Below are 19216 nucleotides of genomic sequence, written 5' to 3'. Positions count from 1 at the left end.
CCTGCCTGCGGTAATACGACTAGAGTTCTACTCTTATTACGCCGAGTACTTTCCTAATTCTCGACTAGTTCTTATCTTTCCATATAGACTATGCCGTCCTACACCATGGTCTTCATGTCAGATGCGTCTCGGTGTCCAGCCCCATATTTAGGACTGTCCAAACCTTCTAGTGGACTCATAGATGTATGTACGACAATACCGTCGACCACCATATCGCATCCAACACCTGCACATCCAAGCCAAGAGACACAACACACAAGATCTATTTTACACAAACACCACAACACAACATACACAAAACAACACCTCCGATTAGTCGTTAGCATAATCATGCATGTATGAAATATGGACTCAACCAGTAAAAATCTCAAATCATCTAATTAATCACTCATCACAAATAGACCAAGGCATATCTCAAATCGTCTCTCACCTGCCTCCCCCCCCCAATCTCATGTCCACGAGCGCAAGAGCCATGGCGAGATCGTGAGGCAACGCGCGCGCGCCGGCACCGCAGCAGGTCCCGTCCCCGTCCCCCTCCCCTAGTGCGTGGCACTGCTGTAATGCAACAATGTGCTGCGGCAGAAAACAATTGAAAAAACATGCGGCCGGAGAAATGCTCATAGCTCAGCCTGTTGGCGACCTCATCGAGATCGTCAGCACTTTATCTGCGCATTATCCCGTATGGTGTACAAGTACGACTGGCACTCTGCACCCTGAATCCATGGCAAATAATGCTTTGATTTGAAACCTATGTACATCTACACCATGGTGTGCCAACCATGATGCCAAATAACCAGCTGTATATTCCGGCCGGTCTTATTCCCTTAAACCCCGTGGATGCGATCATGCGAAGCTGTGTGCATGAGCTCCCTCCTCGGAAATTAATTAAAGTTTAGTTACAAGATCAACCATATTAATTAATGCAATGGTGTAACCAGGGTAAATCTCATTATCAAGTTCGTCCTGCTGTCTGATCTGTTGTCCTGGTTTGGTGATCGAGAGGTTCGACGCTTAAACCTTGGATGCCTGGTTCTCCGGTGACGACGACGCCTCGTCGGCGTCCGGTTCGTTCAGCGGGTGCACTTTCGTCGTCGTCATCTCGGATTCCCCCTTTTTGTCGTCGTCATCATCGTCGTCGTCGTCGTCGTCGTCGACCTGCTTGAAGTTCGCAAGGGTCGCCAGCTCGTCGACGGCGTCCACGACGCCCTCGACCCTCGCTGCTATCTCCACCAGCAGAGACGCCACGGTGAAGACGGGCATCGTGTCCACCAGCGACGTCTCGGCCAGCTTCACGGCCAGCATCGACGGGAGGGACCGCATGTCGCCCTGCAGATCGTGCACCGCCGTGTTCATGTCCGCGACGGCGAGGTCCAGCGCCCGCGAGGACGCCGTCATCGTGGCGACGGAGCACGACGCCTCCCTGAGCACCCGCGCGCACCGCGCGCCGGCCCTGGTGCACGCGTCGCGGAGGAGCCGCTTCACGTGCTCGGGTGCCCGCGCCTCGGCGGACGCGCAGCTGCTCAGGGCCTCCACGCAGCACGCGCAGGCGCGCATGGCGGCGCCAACCTTGCCGTACTGGCCGTAGGGGTGACGGAAGCCGAACCGGCCGTGCGCCGGCTCCCACCGCGCAAGGTTCGCCTGCGCGTCCTCGGAGGCCTTGGAGTTGAGCACGCACCGGTACCCGTCGGACCTGGCCTGCGGCTGCGCGGCGGGGCCCTCGGCGAAGTAGTCCTCGACGCAGCCCTCCAGGGCGGCGGCGAGCTTGTCCATGTTGCGCGTGGTGAGGAGGTGCAGCTCCTGGCCGGCCCACACGGGGCAGACGAAGATGGCGACGGCGAGGCACATGAAGATGCCGATGGCGATGGTGGAGACCCGCTGCTGCGCCAGCACCGCCAGCTCGTCGACCCGGTACCCGGACACAGCCACCAGGCTGTACGTCAGGATGAAGATGGTGACGCCGTAGTCGAACCGGGCCTTCACCGTCGGGATGAACCGCGAGAAGGTGGCCGCCGCAGCTGCATGTTCAGTTCAGTTCGTTCTAGCGTTAGTTAGTGGCTTAGTGCTGTACATACATGCATGACTTGTCGGTTTGGACAGGGACTAATTAAACAAAGTGCGCGATTGTACGTACCCAGCAAGAAGAGGGAGCCGGTGAGGATGTACGGCTCGAACTCGCCGGTTTTGCCCGCCACCCAGTGCACGCCGAGCGCGAGGACGCCGGCGCTCGCCGTCGCCACGACTCTGTTGAAACTCTTGTACACGCTGCCACCTGCTCATGTGATAAAGACAGTCAGCATCTTAACCAAGTCAAACACATCCATGCATACGCGCACGCTGTGGAGTCGCCACACTGCAACTCTGCAAAGCTGTAACTCGATCTGAATCATCTCGATCTGAAGTTACGGCGACTCACCAACAGTGTACTCGAAGATGACGACGACGGTCATGATGGCCCACATGGCAGCCCCACCGACGCCGTCGTAGAGGGGTCTGGTGTAGTAGAAGATGGACACGAGCGCGAGCGAGAGGCCGACCTTGAGCCCGTGCACCACCTTCCGGGGATCATCCGCCCCGATCCTCCACACCTTCCTCGCGAACCCCGCCACCCTTCCCCACGCCGCGGCCACGCAGGCGAGCAGCCACGCCCACGCCCTCGCCGCCGCGCCGCCGGCTGCCTCGTGCTCCACCGTCACCGACGCGCCCTCCGGCACCGTCACCCGCCATTCCAGACCACCCTGCGCTTCCCTCGCGGCGGCTTCCATGCCGAGCGGTAGACGAGCGAGGCTGCCAAGACCCGTTGGGTCCCTATTGTAAGCGTGCGAGAGCGCAGCGACGACGACAGGATGTGGTGCGACCCTGCACTGCTGCAGTGTATATATGCAACTTCGAGGTTGACCTCTCTCCCTCTCTGTGTTCGTTGCTTCTGCTTCTGTGTCACTTGCTGCTTCCAAGAGAGGAATGACAGAAAGGCCCAAGGTTTCTTGGCAGACGACCTCCTCGACTTGGAATGTTATGGGAGAGTGGTAGGAGACTGGTATATATAGCAAAGAGAGGTGGGGAATTTGGGAGGGTATTGGACTTTGACGTGGGGCTAATGCTGTTGTGTCATGGGGTTGGAGGACGGAGCGAGAAGACCAAACCTCGCGCACAAAAGCTTCTTGGGGCTATGACCAAGTGCAACAGCCATACATGCATGCATTTTGAAAAAGGGGATTGGCCTTAGAAAAATGCGGGCGAGTGGATTGGCCATAGGGCGCTAGTGTGGTACGTGCAGATAGGGTGCGATTTCTTTTCATCAATCCTAGCTAAATATACGTTTGTTCGCCACAAAATGTGGGTCTTTTCTGGTTTCTGGTTGAGAGCGGTTTTGATCTGGAAATGTAGCTAAAGGGCCTTGTAAAGCTTGATAATTGTGAGAATGCCACTCCACATTGGGGGATCAAAACAAATGGCACTCTCGAAAGCTGGTTTGTATTGTATATCGTAAAAATGAAGCCAAAAGCTCATGGACGTTTTGGGTGCATGTTTAACTGCAAAAGTGGAGATTTATCGGAAATGGCAAAACAGGGGGATGAAAGGAGGACCGACACAATGTTGAGCCGGCCATCAGTACTATTCTTCCTAGGTCCTGCATCAAGATGTCATGGCCATTTCCTATCTTTTAGTCATGCTTCCATCATATAATAAATGGAAAAAAATAGATGGCAGCTGGCGTCTCACTGGTTTTATTTCTACTATAGTACTATTGCTCCTGTTTACTCAAAAGAGGCATCTGAAAATCAAATGTGATATAGTTTTCTATAATATGAGATTCCTCCGATAGCACTATATGAACATGTATGATGTATCGACAAAAAACCGAGCAGCCATACAAACATGGACCAAAAGGTCGGTACGGTTCTGTTTGAAGGAAATGTACTTGGATGAAAGGGGGTCCAAATGCAGGCGCTGTTCGTCCCATCATAACCAAATTGGATTTGGGAGCATATTCCATGGTCTTAACACAAATAAAGCGCAACGAAAAAGCAGAGAAGCCGCTGGGTCGTGGATCCCGTGGTACTATCTGTACTTCCAATACGCGCACTACTAGCCCGGTAGCCATTTGTACCTAGGCAGTCATACTAGTGGACGCATGCACGGCTGTTTCCTACTACTCCCATAGTCCCATTTCCTTTGCTTTCCTTTCCATATAGAAAATAAGAAAAGAAAGATCTTACCACTGATACCTTCTTTCAGCACAAAAGGGAAATCCTTTTGGAAAGGAGCGAGCACACAAGAATTCCTCAGTGGTTGCCCTAAAAAAAGAATTCCTCAGTGATTTCACACGAAATTCTTTTTTTTTGAAGGAAAGCACTGCTCTCGTTTTAGTCGTTTGCGTAAGTCGGTCGTAACCGATCGAAGAGTGGGCTTATCAGCTTGTTGGTGTTTGCCGTCAGATCAACATCTGCTAGCCATGAAACAGAAGCAAAGCGAGCGAGAGCTGCAATTATCAGGCTGGCGCGCGTGCCTAGCCCAGCTAGTGGCATCGCGCCGCCGCAGCTGTAACCAACAGAGCGACCCGCCGGGATATGGGATATCCATGCGTCTCACGCGCTAACCCCAGCTTGCGGCCGACCGGCGACGAGCCGACGGCCCCGCGCGCCTCGATGGGTCCTCTCCTCCCTCGGCCGTCCCTGCGCACCAGCACGGCGGCGGGTCGGCAGTATCTCCCCGTACCCCTGTCGCGCGCGCTTTCTCGTACGCTCGCCGTCCTCACTCCACGGTACAATGCTGCTGGGTGGGCAGCGCACAGTAGTGTCGAGCACTCCGATGGAAACGTACGGCGGCAGCGCCGATAAGGATGCCGAGTCACCTGGAGCCGAGCTGCCGAGGCCGATCATGCGTGCCGATCAGATTACTCACCTTACCAAGGCGCTCGTGGCGAGGCATTATCCTTGGATTGGATCGGCACGGATCTGATGCAAGCGGCCGGGAAGCGCGACGCGTGGTGACTGCACCCTGTCAAGAAACGGCGATCGCACAATGTGATCGGTCGGATCGTCTCGCTGTTGATCGATCCCCGGTCGCCATTAGCCAAGCTGGTGGCTTCTGCCTTCAGGAGGGCAGGGAACGTACGGTTAGGGTGCTTTCGACCGGGGCTGGGCTTGCCGGCTTGGTGTGGCATCAGAACACACGATGAGATCGATTCAGAGACGGCGATGGAGCCAAGAAGGCAAGAACGGCGATGCTGGAGCTACTGGAGGTGGTTGCATGATCGGTCACTTTCTTGGCGATCCATTGCTCGTTCCGGTGGAGTCCAGGATTCTGCAAATTGGTGCGATGGCCCTGCGAGTGATGTGTACCAGCGAGTACGATGGCGTCAAAGTGGCGGCACACTAGATGGCACCGTACAACTAGTACTCCCATCCCATTGAGATATTTCGTGCTGCTTGCGTTTTGTTGGTATTGGAAGCTGGGACTGTTCCTTACACAGGGAAATTCGTTGACACCGAGGGGTCAAGCAACGTCCGGAAATGCAGTGGTGCAATTTGCTTGCTACAGTTAGCAACGCACTATGGCATTCCCTGTGACATTCCAAAGGTACGGTTCCTATCTACCTTTCTCTCCCAGGAAGGATATGACGCTTGGCCGCATGCGTCCACAGGAAATACGATACAAATACATAGGGGGTGTTTGGGAAACACCTGTTAAAGTTTAACACCTGTCACATCGGATGTTTGGATACTAATTAGGAGTACTAAACATAAGCTAATTACAAAACTAATTGCACAGATGGATTATAATTCGCGAGACGAATCTATTAAGCCTAATTAGTCCATGATTTGACAATGTGGTGCTACAGTAACCATTTGCTAATGATGGATTAATTAGGCTTAATAGATTCGTCTCGCGAATTAGCACAAGGTTCTGCAATTAGTTTTATAATTAGCTCATGTTTAGTCCTCCTAATTAGCATCCGAACATCCGATGTGACACTGTTAAAGTTTAGCACCTCGTATCCAAACAGCCCCATAGTTATAGAATTGTATTCTTTTTAGATGACACGAACACGATACAAATACATAGTTATAGAATTCTATTCTTTTTAGATGATACGAACATCCCACTCCATATTGGTGTAAGCATACCTAGAGTTGCATTCTTTTGGGAACAACGATTTTGTATTGACGACGGTGTTGTTGTGTGCAGTGCACGCATGTATGTATGCACAAGTTGGTTGGACAGATCATATACCAAAACTTTCGAGACATCACCGAGTCACTTGACACTAGGAGCTTTGCTTTGCTCTCGTGCAGGACGATGGCCATGGATACTGTTCACCAGCTGCCATAGTGCCATGTCTCGGCACGCGTTGGAGGCCGCCTCTAATCTGAGGTGCTCGTGAGCTGGGATGTACTACTTCATGGCAAGTAGTGGTGGCTGCAGTGCATATCCATGCCCTCTTTTTGAGTTTTTTATTCTGCAAATTAAGCTCAATGTTGCCAAAAAAAAGACCCCAAACGTGCAAAATACATATCAGGTGGCGGAATTTTAAGCTATGTCACGCGACCCGATCTCAAGGGTGTTTGACATGGGGTGCTAAACTTTAGTAAGATCACATCGAATATTCGGATGCTAATTAGAAGGACTAAATATGAGCTAATTACAAAACTAATTGCACAAATGGAGTCTAATTCGCGAGACGAATCTATTAAGACTAATTAATTCATCATTAGCAAATGGTTACTGTAGCACCATATTGCCAAATCATGAACTAATTAGGTTTAATGGATTTATCTTGTGAATTAGACTCCATCTGTACAATTAATTTTATAATTAGATTATATTTAATACTCCTAATTAGTACCAGCATCTGATGTGACGGTCTAGCACGCCCATTCGGGAACCGACGGTTTCAGTCTTTTCTTCCTCCTCCAACATTTAAAAAATCCAACCATGGTGAAGTCCTACTCCCCTGTCCCGATCTTCCATGCAACCCTGATCACTAAATAAAACTATGTTGTAAACATGTGTCCTGTACATGTTAGGTCAAACACGCCAGCCTCTTCTCTAGACTCGAAAACCTCACAAAATTACAAGTTCGGCAGGCGCACCACCTGCTGCTGCTGCATGCTTCCGTCCACGATTATACTCGGGACCCGCCATTACATGCATATTAGGTCTGCCTCTTATCGCTTAATCCTCCACCTAAATCCCAACAAATCTGAATCCACACAGGCACAGCTACTACCGCTGACCTGGCACGCCTTGCCACACACTTTCACACTGACATGCCCTGCGTGGAGCCTTACAAGTGACGGTCTATAGACACGTCAGTGCTCCCCAGCTCATTATCTTGTGACACGTCAGCGATGCAGCCATTGCTTCGCTGACCACAGATCCAAAGGCAACCAGAAATTCAGAACGGGTGCTCACCACTCACCGGTGACGCAGGAAAAGGCGAGATTGTTTGCTCCTCCTGATCTCTTATCAGGCAGAGCATCTCTGTCCCAAGGATTATGTAATCTAAAGCTAATTTGGTAAGCGCACAAAGGGTTTCAATCGACGGTTGCTGTCGTGCTGGGGGAAAGAGGCGAGCGACGAGCCCACGCACTAGCTCACTAGCTCATTAGGTCATCACATTCTTCGTGGTGATCCTAGTTAAAGCAGGGTAAATGGTGACAATATGTAATTGCAGGGATGAGGGGCTAGGGTTTTAGAATTATGATTCGGGGAAGGCAGGAAGGTACCATCTTGTACTACTTCAAATCTTTTCTCTTTGTTAGTGACGGAGATGTGGACGGATAAAAAAAAAGGAGGACCTAGTGCGTAGAGGATGATCGCAATTGTCGCGGCACAAGAGCGTTCCCGCGGGTTCCGCACTCCGTGGTTCAGTGCTGATGTATCATCAGATCATATCATATCTCAGTTGATGTCATTCTGTTGTTTCAGAATTCAGATTAGTATATAACCCGGCAGTAGTAGTAACCTTGATGGCTTGATCTTCAACAGGACAGCAAAGATCATATCAACGGGGTTCTCAATTTCGTTTTCACCCTTTTTTCGGTCTTCATCGAAATCACCAAAATTCGTGAAATTTCGGTCGAAATTCAGATTAAAAAAGTGACCTTTTGATGAACAGTACTGAAATTTTGTTCAAATTTTGGTGAACAGTGATTTCGGTCGCCACTGAAAAGACCGAAATTTGGCAAATTCATGAAATTTCGGACGAAAATTTTATCACTGATATGAACCATGAAACAAGCATATGAATGGAGTTTATGCATGTTTCACTACTGGTTATTGGTTAATGGGTAAACATATACTCGCTGCAACATATTCAGCGTTTCCGACACCTGTTTTTCTCAAATGTCAAAGGGTTATTATTATTCTTTACATTTTTTCTCAAGTGGATTTTGTAGTCTAATTTGGACGGCCGCCAATGGAGAAAACAAATTAGCAAGATCCAAGAATCCCTAACCAACATTTCCTAACAGAAAATCGCCGGCCACTTTATAAGTAACTCTTGGAGAATGCCTCAATTAGACTAGAAAACATTGGCTATTTTGTGAAAATCCTAAAGAGGGCCAATAACCCACCAACTATTCGCAAAATGCACTCGGAAAATATTGTAAATCTAGTAGTGACCACAGCATCGTGTAAAAGAAAACAGAAGTAATCGCAGGATCTTTTCATTACTGTTCGCTGTACCTCTCGGCACCCAGCTTTGACACAGCTAGCGACGAAAACTTTTCCCCGCACATTGCAAGTGCTGCGCACATGTATGTGCAATGTACCAGGAAGCAAATGTTCACTTTTATTTCTTTATTTATTCTTCACTCATTACCACGGGAGATTTCAGGGCCTTCTCCTTTACACCCCTATATATTGCTTCCGTACATAGAAAACGAGACCACAGTTTGAAAAGTACGACTTCCGTTCCATCCATCTTACAATTTTCACAGAGACCATAGTTTGAAAATGACAGAAGTAGGAGACACTCCTTAGTGCACCATGCACCTCATGGCCACCACTGCGGTTTTTGACATGCACGGTGTCAAACACTGGCTGACCTCCGGCCTCCGGGGGAGGCAGGAACCGAACCTCCCATGGAATTCCTGCATTGTCTGATGCTTCCTTTTCGCCACCAACTTTAACCATGTCAACCAGCTGATGAACCACCACAGAGCTTATATATTCACAATTGACTGATGACGATGGCAGACGACGTTGTTGTTGTCCCGGAAACTATGCCGGAATCGCCAGCCTCCCTATAGCACCATCAACCTCAGAGATGATGTTTCACTCGCATAGCTAGTCTCACAACTCCATCCTTGCAGACCAAACTATACATGAGCTCTTGGCTTTGGTTATGAGCGTGAACAAACACATCTATTGCTCTGCTGGTATCTTTGTCATGGCTCACGAATAAAATAACCTCTCTAGAAAGATCTTTGTTGCTTATGGTGGAAATTAGGTCATCACCTAATAAACTCCTCCTCCATCCATCCATCGGCAGGAAAGAAAAAGCAAGCAAATGGGCATAGCCCAACCTACTTATGCGTGGTGAAAGCCGCCTTTCCACGTCGTGCAATGCAAATTTTATACTTACGGAGCCCGGTTAAAGGTGAAAAAAAAGCGGCCGCCGCGCATAGCCTGCGCAACAACGGACGGCGGTCGTGGATCGCACGCAGGTAGGAGAGCGCACTTATCGTGTCATGGAAACGACGACGCTATCATGTGAGGTGAGGGCTCGGCCGGTAGCCACGGCCGCTGATGAGACGCCAGGTCTCCTATCGATCACCAAAAGAAAAAGAGATGGTTGTGGCTGCAGCACGACCGGATTAAAACATGTCGTACACGTTCGTACGTTCCGGCGACCGAGCAGCCAGCCGGGGGGTAGGAAGGAGGAAGAAGGGGAAGTCAGCCGGAGGCATGCGTGATGGCGACCCGTTCTGGCCTTCGCCTCCTCCGGCGTCGGTGTGTGAGTGGCGCACGGCGCGTGCGCACATCCGATCGGAGTGGTCTGCATATGCTCGCGGCTCCAGGCCGGGTCGCGCGATCCTCCTTTCGTTCGCCGAAAGAGATCATGGTTTCATCCGAGCACCGCACTTTCATGGTTGGTTGGTTCTTCTAATGTTGCGGCGGAACGTGATTGTTAAGGGCAACGTTTCCAGTTTCGCGAATTAAGCAAGAAGAACCATCCTTCTTTTTTTTTTCATTTAAGAGCAAGAACCATCATCTTGAAACTCAAGAACTAGATAATATTGAAAGTTGGGTTATCCAAACTAAACGGTATTAAAGTTGTGGATCAAAATTAGACAAACTCAAGAACTGAGTCAAAATTCGACAAACTGAAGAGTCGATACGCAAATATGGATTATTGTTTTTATTGTAATTACAATTTTGTATGTGCTTCTATATTTTTGAAAAACTTGCTTCAACAATCTTGAAACCTATATCAATATTTCAGATAAATTAGTTCAATATTTTATATCAAACTGTTGAAATAGTATATTCAAATATCAGACATGTAATAAAATAGTGAAGTAAAAAAGTAATACGTGAAATTGAAATGTACACATATTGGATCGCATTCCATTATATTTATTCTAAACAATAAAATATTGGGCCAAACAGAAATCTAAAACAAACACATGGTTTGAGAGAAAAAATATTTTAAATTTGAGACTCAAAATAATTAGTCTGTTGGATTTAATGTGGGCCAAGCCCAATATTTTATATCTAATTAAATCAAATAATTCTAAGGCCCGTATTAAATACTGTGTGTACTATTTGGTTTAGTACCACATGGGAATTTGACTGAATGTTGACTCGACTTATATACGTGAAATATATTTACTTATATTGAGAAATTGCGAAAAGGGTGAAGGCATGCCATGCACGCGCTGCCGCCGAGCCGAGCCGTGGTGTGGCGTGCCTGCCTGCCTGCGGAGTGGAGCTTTGCCACTTAAGGCAATTAATTTAGTGGCTTCTAATGGAAAGGAGTTTCTGGAGTTTAAAGCTGGTAGGATGATGGTGTCTGCGGGGGTTACGAGAGTTACTTCCTCTGTGACTGACCGCTGACTCCTTCGTTCAGCTTCCGCCCGTGAGAATAAAAGAAGAACTCCTTCAACATTAACTAAGTTAGTTCGAGTTCGCTGCTGGATCAAGTTTTCCTTCGCTTGAAGGGTGACCATCAGGTTTTTGGGTAGTGTCCAGAAGCTATAAACGGCGCTGCTGGTTGGACGCTGCTTCCACTACATCGAGAGGAACAACTACATCAACAGAAGCTATAAACGGCACTGCTGGGTATGTTACTGTTACACTTTATATTCTCGTTTCAGCACTGATTAGTATTGTCTACATGTTCCTGAAGCTTAGATCACCCAAACACTTGCACATATTTGATGTCACAAACTTGGTAGTATTTTTCTAGATTAAATTAATGCTGAAATTGTCTAGTTTGCTAACAATCCAAAAACTTGATAAGCTTTGCGAGTATGCTGAAACCGAATGTTTTTTAAGGTGCTCATTACAAGAGGTGGCATCAAAGATGTATTCTATGATTGACTGCTATGCACTGCTATTTCGTTGTTGAACCTAGACCGCTTGGACCGCATACTGCTGAGGATGAGCAGCGGTTCAATGATGCGAACACTATGTTCAAAGGGGCAATGATCAGCGAGCTAGGAGACTCGATAGTAGATACATATGTGATGATGGCTACTGATAAAGAGATGTGGGATGCACTGGAGGCCAAATATGGAGTTTCTGACGCCGGTAGCGAGTTGTATGTCATGGAGCAATTTCATGACTACAGAACGGTTGAGGGTCGTTCTGTGGTAGAACAAGCTCATGATATACAAACACTGGTGAAAGTACTCGAGAATTTTGGTTGTGTACTGCCAGAGAAGTTTGTGGTGGGTTGCATCATTGCCAAGCTGCCATAGACTTGGATAGATTTTGCTACTTCTCTGAAGCATTAGAGAAGAGAGTTTGGCATTGCCGACCTCATTGGGTCTCTAGATGTTGAAGAGAAGGCAAGAGTTAAAGATGTCCGTGGCAAGAAAATTATTGAATGAAATTCTAGTGCCCATGTGGTGTAAAAAAACCTCAAAATTCCCACAAGAAAAATTTCAAGCAAGAGCTCAAACAAAAAAACACTACTCCTTTTAAGAAGAAGAAGAATGTGGAAAAAGAAAACTGCTACACTTATGGCAACCCTGGGCATTATGCTAGGATTGCCCAGAGACAAGTGGAAGCCCAAGAAGAAATCTACCAACATGATTGAGGTTGATGGAGGAACATCGGGGTATGGTAATTTATTACCTACAGTTCTTTCAATTTGTCATACACCTGATTGGTGGATTGATATTGGTGCCAATATTTATATGTGTGCTGATATTTCTTTGTTTTCTTCTTATCAGGATGGGAGAATTTCATCCTTGCTAATGGGGAATGGAGCACGTGCAACTGTTTGTGGTGTTGTGTAACACCCAAAATTCCATCATGAAAATAATGTAAGCAACTCGATCTAGTTTTTCGTGCTCTAAGGATTAAATAAATTACTTTAATTAAATTACGGTCGTAAATAATTAAAGAGCACTTGAAATAATTTTAGAAGCAATAAGTGCTTGGTAGAGTTTTTCTTTTCTCTTTTATTTTGGCTTTTGTTTGAATGCTTGCTTTTGAGTTTCAAAAGAATTTGAATATGATTTTGAAAACTTCAACTCTATTTAAATTCTCAAAACCCTCCACCTCTCTTTCCTCTCCTTGAGCCGAAATCCCTCCTCTCTCTCTTTCAGCCCGCAAGGCATTTTTTCCCCCTTCCCCCTTCTACCCACATGGGCCTATCTATCCCGCCAGCCCATCTTCTTTTCCCCCCCACCTTTTCTCCTTGCGCCAGCCCAGCTTCCCTTCCTTTTCTCTTTGGGCTGCCACCTCCCTCTCCTTTCCTCCCCACCAGCCAGCCCAAGCTAGCCCAACCGGCCTGCTACCCCTCCATCTTCCACCTCCAGCGCCTGAAACGCCAGAGACAGGCGCACGGGTGCCGTGCGCCCCCCCTGTACGCTGCCGGCCAGGGCCCCCTCGCCTCCCGACATCCCTCGGCCTCCCAAGCCCTTCCACGACCTCGCGACGTCTTCCCTCCCCCACTCCCAGCCTCAAACCGTCACCCTATCTTTTCCTCTCCCCGGAAACGGCCGCACAAAGCTTCAAGGCCATTAATGGCCGACCGACCTTCGATCTCTCCCGGGAGCCCTCTTCGCTCCCATCCGCGCCCTATAAAGGCCGCCAATAAACTTGTCCGGCTCTCCTTTTTCCGTTTTGCTGCTCACCCGCCTCTCTCTCGCACCGCTGCGCCGCCGCCCAAGCCATGCTGCCGCTCGAAACTTCCTGTACATCGCCGCCCGTCCTGTTCGCCGGCTCGAGCGCCTGCTTCCTTCAACTCGCCGCCGACGGTGAGGTTCCTTCTTCGCGCGCCTCTCTTTTCCCCCTCGCCTGTACCGGTTCCTCTCCCGCCGCGCCAAGGGCTTGGCGCGGTGAGCCGCCGGTGGTGTGCCGCACCCCTGCCGTGCCTCTGGCGAGAGGTAGAAGATGATAAGGCCATTTTCTGATCTACCCCCTAGCCTATCTAATATTTCTTCTTTTTATTCTTGTGTCTTGTAAATTTTCCAGAGAAGCCCCTGAAGTTCCTGTATTCTTTTATTTTAACCGAGCCATGTCATCTTGTAGATCTAACCCTATATTTCTCTGTTTTCGCATGTACTGTTCAGTATATCTTTCTAAAATTCCATGCTAGCCCCTGAAGTATATAGTTAATTTTGTTTTAGCCCCTGAAACTTGTTTATCTCATATCTTCTTCGTTTTAAATCCGATTTCAACGATTCTCACGCTCACGCAATCGTCTCTACATGAACGTTAGTTTTAGGAGTTTGTTGTAAGCCTTTGCATATGTTTATTGTACTGTTTTAATCATTATTTATTTGTTTTCCTTGTGTGATCGTGTAGACGACGTGACATTCGCGGAGGAGCAAGCCCAAGAGCAGCCACCGTTCGAAGAAGAGTACCCCCAGTTTGCTGAGGAAGGCAAGTGGCCGTCTCCCCCTGCATGTTCTTTTTGTCCCAATAATATCATGATTAAACACTTTATTTATTTCTTGTATGTGCATAAATTTGACGGGAATACCTATTAAGGACATACCTAGCTTTTAATCCTGTTTCCTTGTATGAACCTGTTTAATCATGTTGGGTAGCATGCTAGTTGCTTAACTATGGGTTGGTAATGTCTTAATAATGAGAAGAATGTTAATCATGCTTTGTTTATGTTGCTATACCTGTTTAATTGCAAGAACACTTGTTTTAATCGGAACATGGAGAACCACCCAAGAAAACAGTACAACCACAACATCACATGGCTCTGATCTTAGCCGAATAATTAGGCATGTGGTTAGCTGGTGGCTTTACCGAAAGGGCAAGGAGGGGGAAGGTGTTGGGTGCACGATCCGGAGCTACTGCCTTCGCTAAGGTGTTGTCTCATTAACGGGTTGTGGTCCGCATCGCTACTGAAACTCTAGCGGGCTACCAGTTATCTGCGTGTCTTTGTAAAGGCTTCGTAGTGGACCCCCCAGCCACTCACCAAAGGAAGTGTTTAAGGGCTTTGCAAACCCGGGCGACACGGGGGACCACGAGTTGTGGGTAAAGTGTACAACCTCTGCAGAGTGAAAACTGATATATCAACCGTGCTCACGGTTAAGAGTGGCTTGGACCCTCACATGATAATTGAACTTAAAGATGAGAATTAACTGTGTTACCTTTACCTTTGGGATAATGTTAATGTTATATGCTTAAGTGGGTTGGTATAAATTTACATCTAGTAATTAGGGGCTGCTAATAAAAATTTGACCAATTAAAACGCTAACCGCTTAAAGCCTTGAGCCATTCCTTGTGAGCCTTGCATGTTTCCCCCACCTACTAAGTACCAACCATAAGTGTACTTACCCTTGCCCAAACGCTGTTCAGAAGCTTGTGACGACGGGGAGTTCTTCGACAACTTCGAGGAGTTCTAGGCAGGCGGTTCACCAGTCAAGCCTGTGGAGAAGCTACACTGTGTGTGTGCACGCGTGTTAAGTTATCGGTGAACGATTAAAGACCTTCGTGTCTATCACGCTGAGTGTAATAAAGTTCATACTGGTTTATGTACGTTTTTTAGCACTGTCTTTGATGTATTCACTGATGACGTCAGCATATGTGTGAGAACAGATCCTGGCACACATATGCGATGCATTCGGTTTTGTCCAGAAACCGGGTGTGACATGTTGGTACGGTCGATCTGAAGCTTACTTCGGGAAAAATTGTGCGGCTGAAGAACGTGCATCATGTCCCGTCAATAAGGAAGAATTTAATTAGTGGTTCGTTGCTGTATCGAGATGGCTATAAATTTGTGTTTGAGTCCAATAAATGTATGGAACGTTTGTTGGTAAAGGCTATGATAGCAGAGGTTTGTTCCACTTGTCTTTATCTGATGCTAGTTTTAATTCTGTAAACCATGTGAACTATGATAATGAGAGAAATGTTTGGCATTCGCGCTTATGTCATGTAAACTTTAGTTGTATGACACGCTTAGCTGGTATGAATTTAATTCCGAAATTTAACTTGGTCAAAGATTCTAAATGCCATGAGTGTGTGCAATCGAAGCGACCTCGCAAGTCTCACAAGGCTGCTGCAGTGAGGAACTTGGCACCATTAGAATTAATTCATTCTGATTTATGTGAAATGAATGGTGTGTTGACCAAAGGTGGCAAAAGATATTTCATGGACATTAATAGATGATTGTACTAGATTTTGATGTGTACTGTTAAAATCAAAAGATGAAGCGTTGCATTATTTTAAAATCTATAAAGCTGAGGTTGAGAATCAACTTGAGAGAAAGATAAAACATGTTAGATCGGATCAAGGTGGATAGTACTTCTCAAATAAGTTCAATTTGTTTTGTGAGGAACATGGCATCCTATTCTCCTGAGTCAAATGGAGTGGTTGAAAGGAAGAACCGCACTCTAACTAAGATGGTTAACGTCATGTTAGAAACAGCGGGACTTTCCTAGGAATGGTGGGGGTGAGGCTATATTGACTGCCTGTCATATTCTTAACAGAGTTCCTATGAAAAACAAAGAGAAGACACCATTCGAGGAATGGGAGAATAAAAGGTTGACACTCTCATATTTGCATACTTGGGGTTGTTTAGCAAATGTTAACATACCAGTTGCTAAGAAATGTAAACTCGAACCGAAAACAGTTGATTGCATCTTTCTAGGCTATGCTTTTCACAACATTGGGTATAGATTCATGATAATAAAATCTGGAGTACCTGACATGCACATTGGTACAATTATAGAGTCCAGAGATGATACATTTTTTGAGAATGAATTTCCTATGAAAAATACACCAATCACTTCTAGTCATGAATCTATTTTATTGCCTGAAACACATAAACCGGTAATACACGCTGATACTGAAACCCATGTGGAAAATCTAGATGAGGACAACAATGAAGCTCCTAGGAGGAGTAAGAAGTCTTTTGATGATGATTTCATTGTATACCTTGTGGATGACACTCCAAAGAGCATAGAAAAGGCATATTCCTCTCCTGACGCTGGCTATTGGAAGGAAGCGGTACGGAGTGAGATGAATTCTATTATGTCTAATGGAGCTTGGGAGGTTGTCGATCGTCCTTTCGGGTGCAAACCTGGGGGATGTAAATGAATATTTAAGAAAAAGCTTAGGTCTGATGGTACTATTGAGAAGTACAAGGCAAGGCTTGTGGCGAAGGGTTATACCCAGAAAGAAGACGAAGATTATTTTGACACTCATTCACTTGTTGCCCGTTTGACGACCATACGAGTGTTACTTTCCTTGGTTGCCTCACACGGTCTTCTCATTCATTAGATGGGCGTTAAGACAACTTTTCTTGAATAGAGAGTTTGAGGAAGAGATCTATATAGATCAGCCTGATGGTTTTGTAACAAATGGTCAAGAGGGTAAGATGTGTAAGTTGTTGAAATCTTTGTATGGCCTAAAGCAAGCGCCTAAGTAGTGGCATGAAAAGTTTGATAAAACTTTGACATGAACTGGCTTTATTGTGAATGAAGCTGATAAATGTGTTTATTATTGGTATGGTGGGGGAGAAGGTGTGATCTTGTGCTTATATGTGGATGATACACTAATCTTTGTAAATAATGTCAATGTGATCAAGGAAGTGAAAGACTTTTTGTCTAGTAACTTTGAAATGAAAGATATGGGAGAAGTTAATGTTATTCTTAATATAAAGCTACTGAGAGAAGGAAATGGTGGGGTTACTCTTGTGCAATCCCACTATGTGGAAAAAATGTTGAACCGCTTTGGATATAGTGATTGCACATCTGCTCCAACTCCTTATGATCCGAGTGTGCTATTAAGAAAAAATCGGAAAATAGCACGAGATCAATTGAGATATTCTCAAATTATTGGCTAGTGCAACGAGGCCTGACATCTCATTTTCTATGAGCAAACTTAGCCGGTTTGTTTCAAATCCAGGAGATGATCATTGGCATGCTCTTGAGAGAATATTGCGCTATCTAAAAGGGACTATGAGCTATGTTATATACTACACGGGTTACATGAGGGTACTAGAGGGTTATTGTGATGCAAACTGGATATCTGATGCTGATGAGATTTATGCCAAAAGTGGATATGTGTTCTCACTTGGAGGTGGCGCTGTTTCATGGAAGTCTTGCAAGCAGACTATTTTAACAAGGTCAATAATGGAAGCAGAACTCACAACATAAGATACTGCCACAGTTGAGGCTAAGTGGCTTCGTGAACTCCTAATGGATTTACCGGTAGTTGAAAAACCAATACCGGCTATTTCTATAAACTGTGATAATCAGACAGTGATAATCAAGGTAAAGAGTTCTAAGGATAATACGAAGTCAAGTAGGCATGTGAAAAGGCGGTTGAAATCTGTCAGAAAATTGAGAAACTCCGGAGTAATAGCATTGGACTATGTCCATACATCTAAGAATCTGGTAGATCAGTTCACTAAGGGTCTGCACGTAATGTGATAGAAGGTGCATCTAGGGAGATGGGCTTGAGACCCACTTGAAGTCACACCATGGTGGTAACCTGTCCTACGTGCAACAAACTAGTAGTTGTCTAAGATGGAGAAAACCCCTTACAATAAAGGTCCAAATCGTTTGAAATGTATGTTTCTCTTGTACTGTATGGCAAGTTGGTATATACCTTAATGTGATCCGAGTGGCTTGTTTAAGCAGAGATGTTGTCCTACAGAATATCTTAGAAGGAACACACCTATATGAGTTCGACTGCTAGTCACAGTCTACGAGATCTGGGTAATCTCTAGATACTCATGAAAGGCCTCGAAGTGTGACTTATATGCTTCAACCAGAGGGGATGCTTGCAGCAGCCTATTACCAGAAAAGAATTTGGGTGAAACTCACTTCGCACAAAACTGTCAATTCAAGGCATAGTCCATTGTTCAGTTGTGAATGAACGTAACTCTTGTCCTAGATGGATGTTCAACTTAACAGTCTCCATCAAAACCCTGGTATATCAAAAAACTGTTATTTTTAACATTGTTTAACACGTGCCCTAGAATTTGGTGGGGATTGTTGGATTTAATATGGGCCAAGCCTAATATTTTATCTAATTAAATCAAATAATTCTAAGTCCCGCACTATCTGGTTTAGTACCACATGGGAATTTGACTGAATGTTGACTCGACTTATATACGTGAAATATATTTGCTTATATTGAGAAGTTGAGAAAAAGGTGGCATGCCACACGTGCGTGTCGCCGCCGAGCCGTGGCGTGCCTGCCTGTGCGGAGCCGAGCCGAGCCGTGGCGTGCCATGCCTGCCTGCGTGTGGAGCAGAGCAGAGTTTTGCCACTCAAGGCAATTAATTTTAGTGGCTTCTAATAGAAAGGAGTTTCTAGAGTTTAAAGCTGATAGGATGATAGTGTCTGCGAGAGTTACTTCCTCCATGACTGCTAACTCCTCCGTTTAGCTTCTGCTCGTGAGAATAAAAGGAGAACTCCTTCAACATTCAGTAAGTTACTTCGAGTTCGCTACTAGATCAAGTTTTCCCGTCCCTGTTCTTGCAAGAGCAGGCCTCCGAAACCGAACCGTCTACGAGTTATCTGCTTCGGTTGAAGGGCGGCCATCAGGTACTGCTTGTTGG

General features: G+C 46.4%; 1 protein-coding gene across 1 annotated transcript; it reads right to left on the bottom strand.

Moving 5' to 3' along the window:
- Positions 1-722: 722 nt before the first annotated feature.
- Positions 723-2996, bottom strand: LOC101782594 (aluminum-activated malate transporter 10). Its single transcript, XM_004953366.2, has 3 exons — positions 2414-2996; positions 2132-2269; positions 723-2015 (listed from the first exon to the last, which is right to left on the bottom strand). Exons 1-3 carry the CDS (start codon positions 2760-2762, stop codon positions 1012-1014), a joined length of 1491 nt encoding a protein of 496 aa, XP_004953423.1. The 5' UTR covers positions 2763-2996; the 3' UTR covers positions 723-1011.
- Between the last annotated feature and the right edge of the window lie 16220 nt (positions 2997-19216).

Source organism: Setaria italica, chromosome I (genome assembly GCF_000263155.2).
Source record: "Setaria italica strain Yugu1 chromosome I, Setaria_italica_v2.0, whole genome shotgun sequence".
Classification (NCBI taxonomy): Eukaryota; Viridiplantae; Streptophyta; class Magnoliopsida; order Poales; family Poaceae; genus Setaria; species Setaria italica.
The sequence above is the reverse complement of the archived record's forward strand: the minus strand, read 5'-3'. Positions and strand labels throughout refer to the sequence as shown.

Excerpts from the sequence above, each read along its gene's own strand:
- LOC101782594 (XM_004953366.2), bottom strand. The coding sequence starts at position 2,762 with ATGGAAGCCGCCGCGAGGGAAGCGCAGGGTGGTCTGGAATGGCGGGTG. Across the intron at positions 2,270-2,413 it reads CATCTTCGAGTACACTGTTG|GTGGCAGCGTGTACAAGAGT; the intron begins GTGAGTCGCCGT and ends TCACATGAGCAG. Across the intron at positions 2,016-2,131 it reads CGGCTCCCTCTTCTTGCTGG|CTGCGGCGGCCACCTTCTCG; the intron begins GTACGTACAATC and ends CTGAACATGCAG.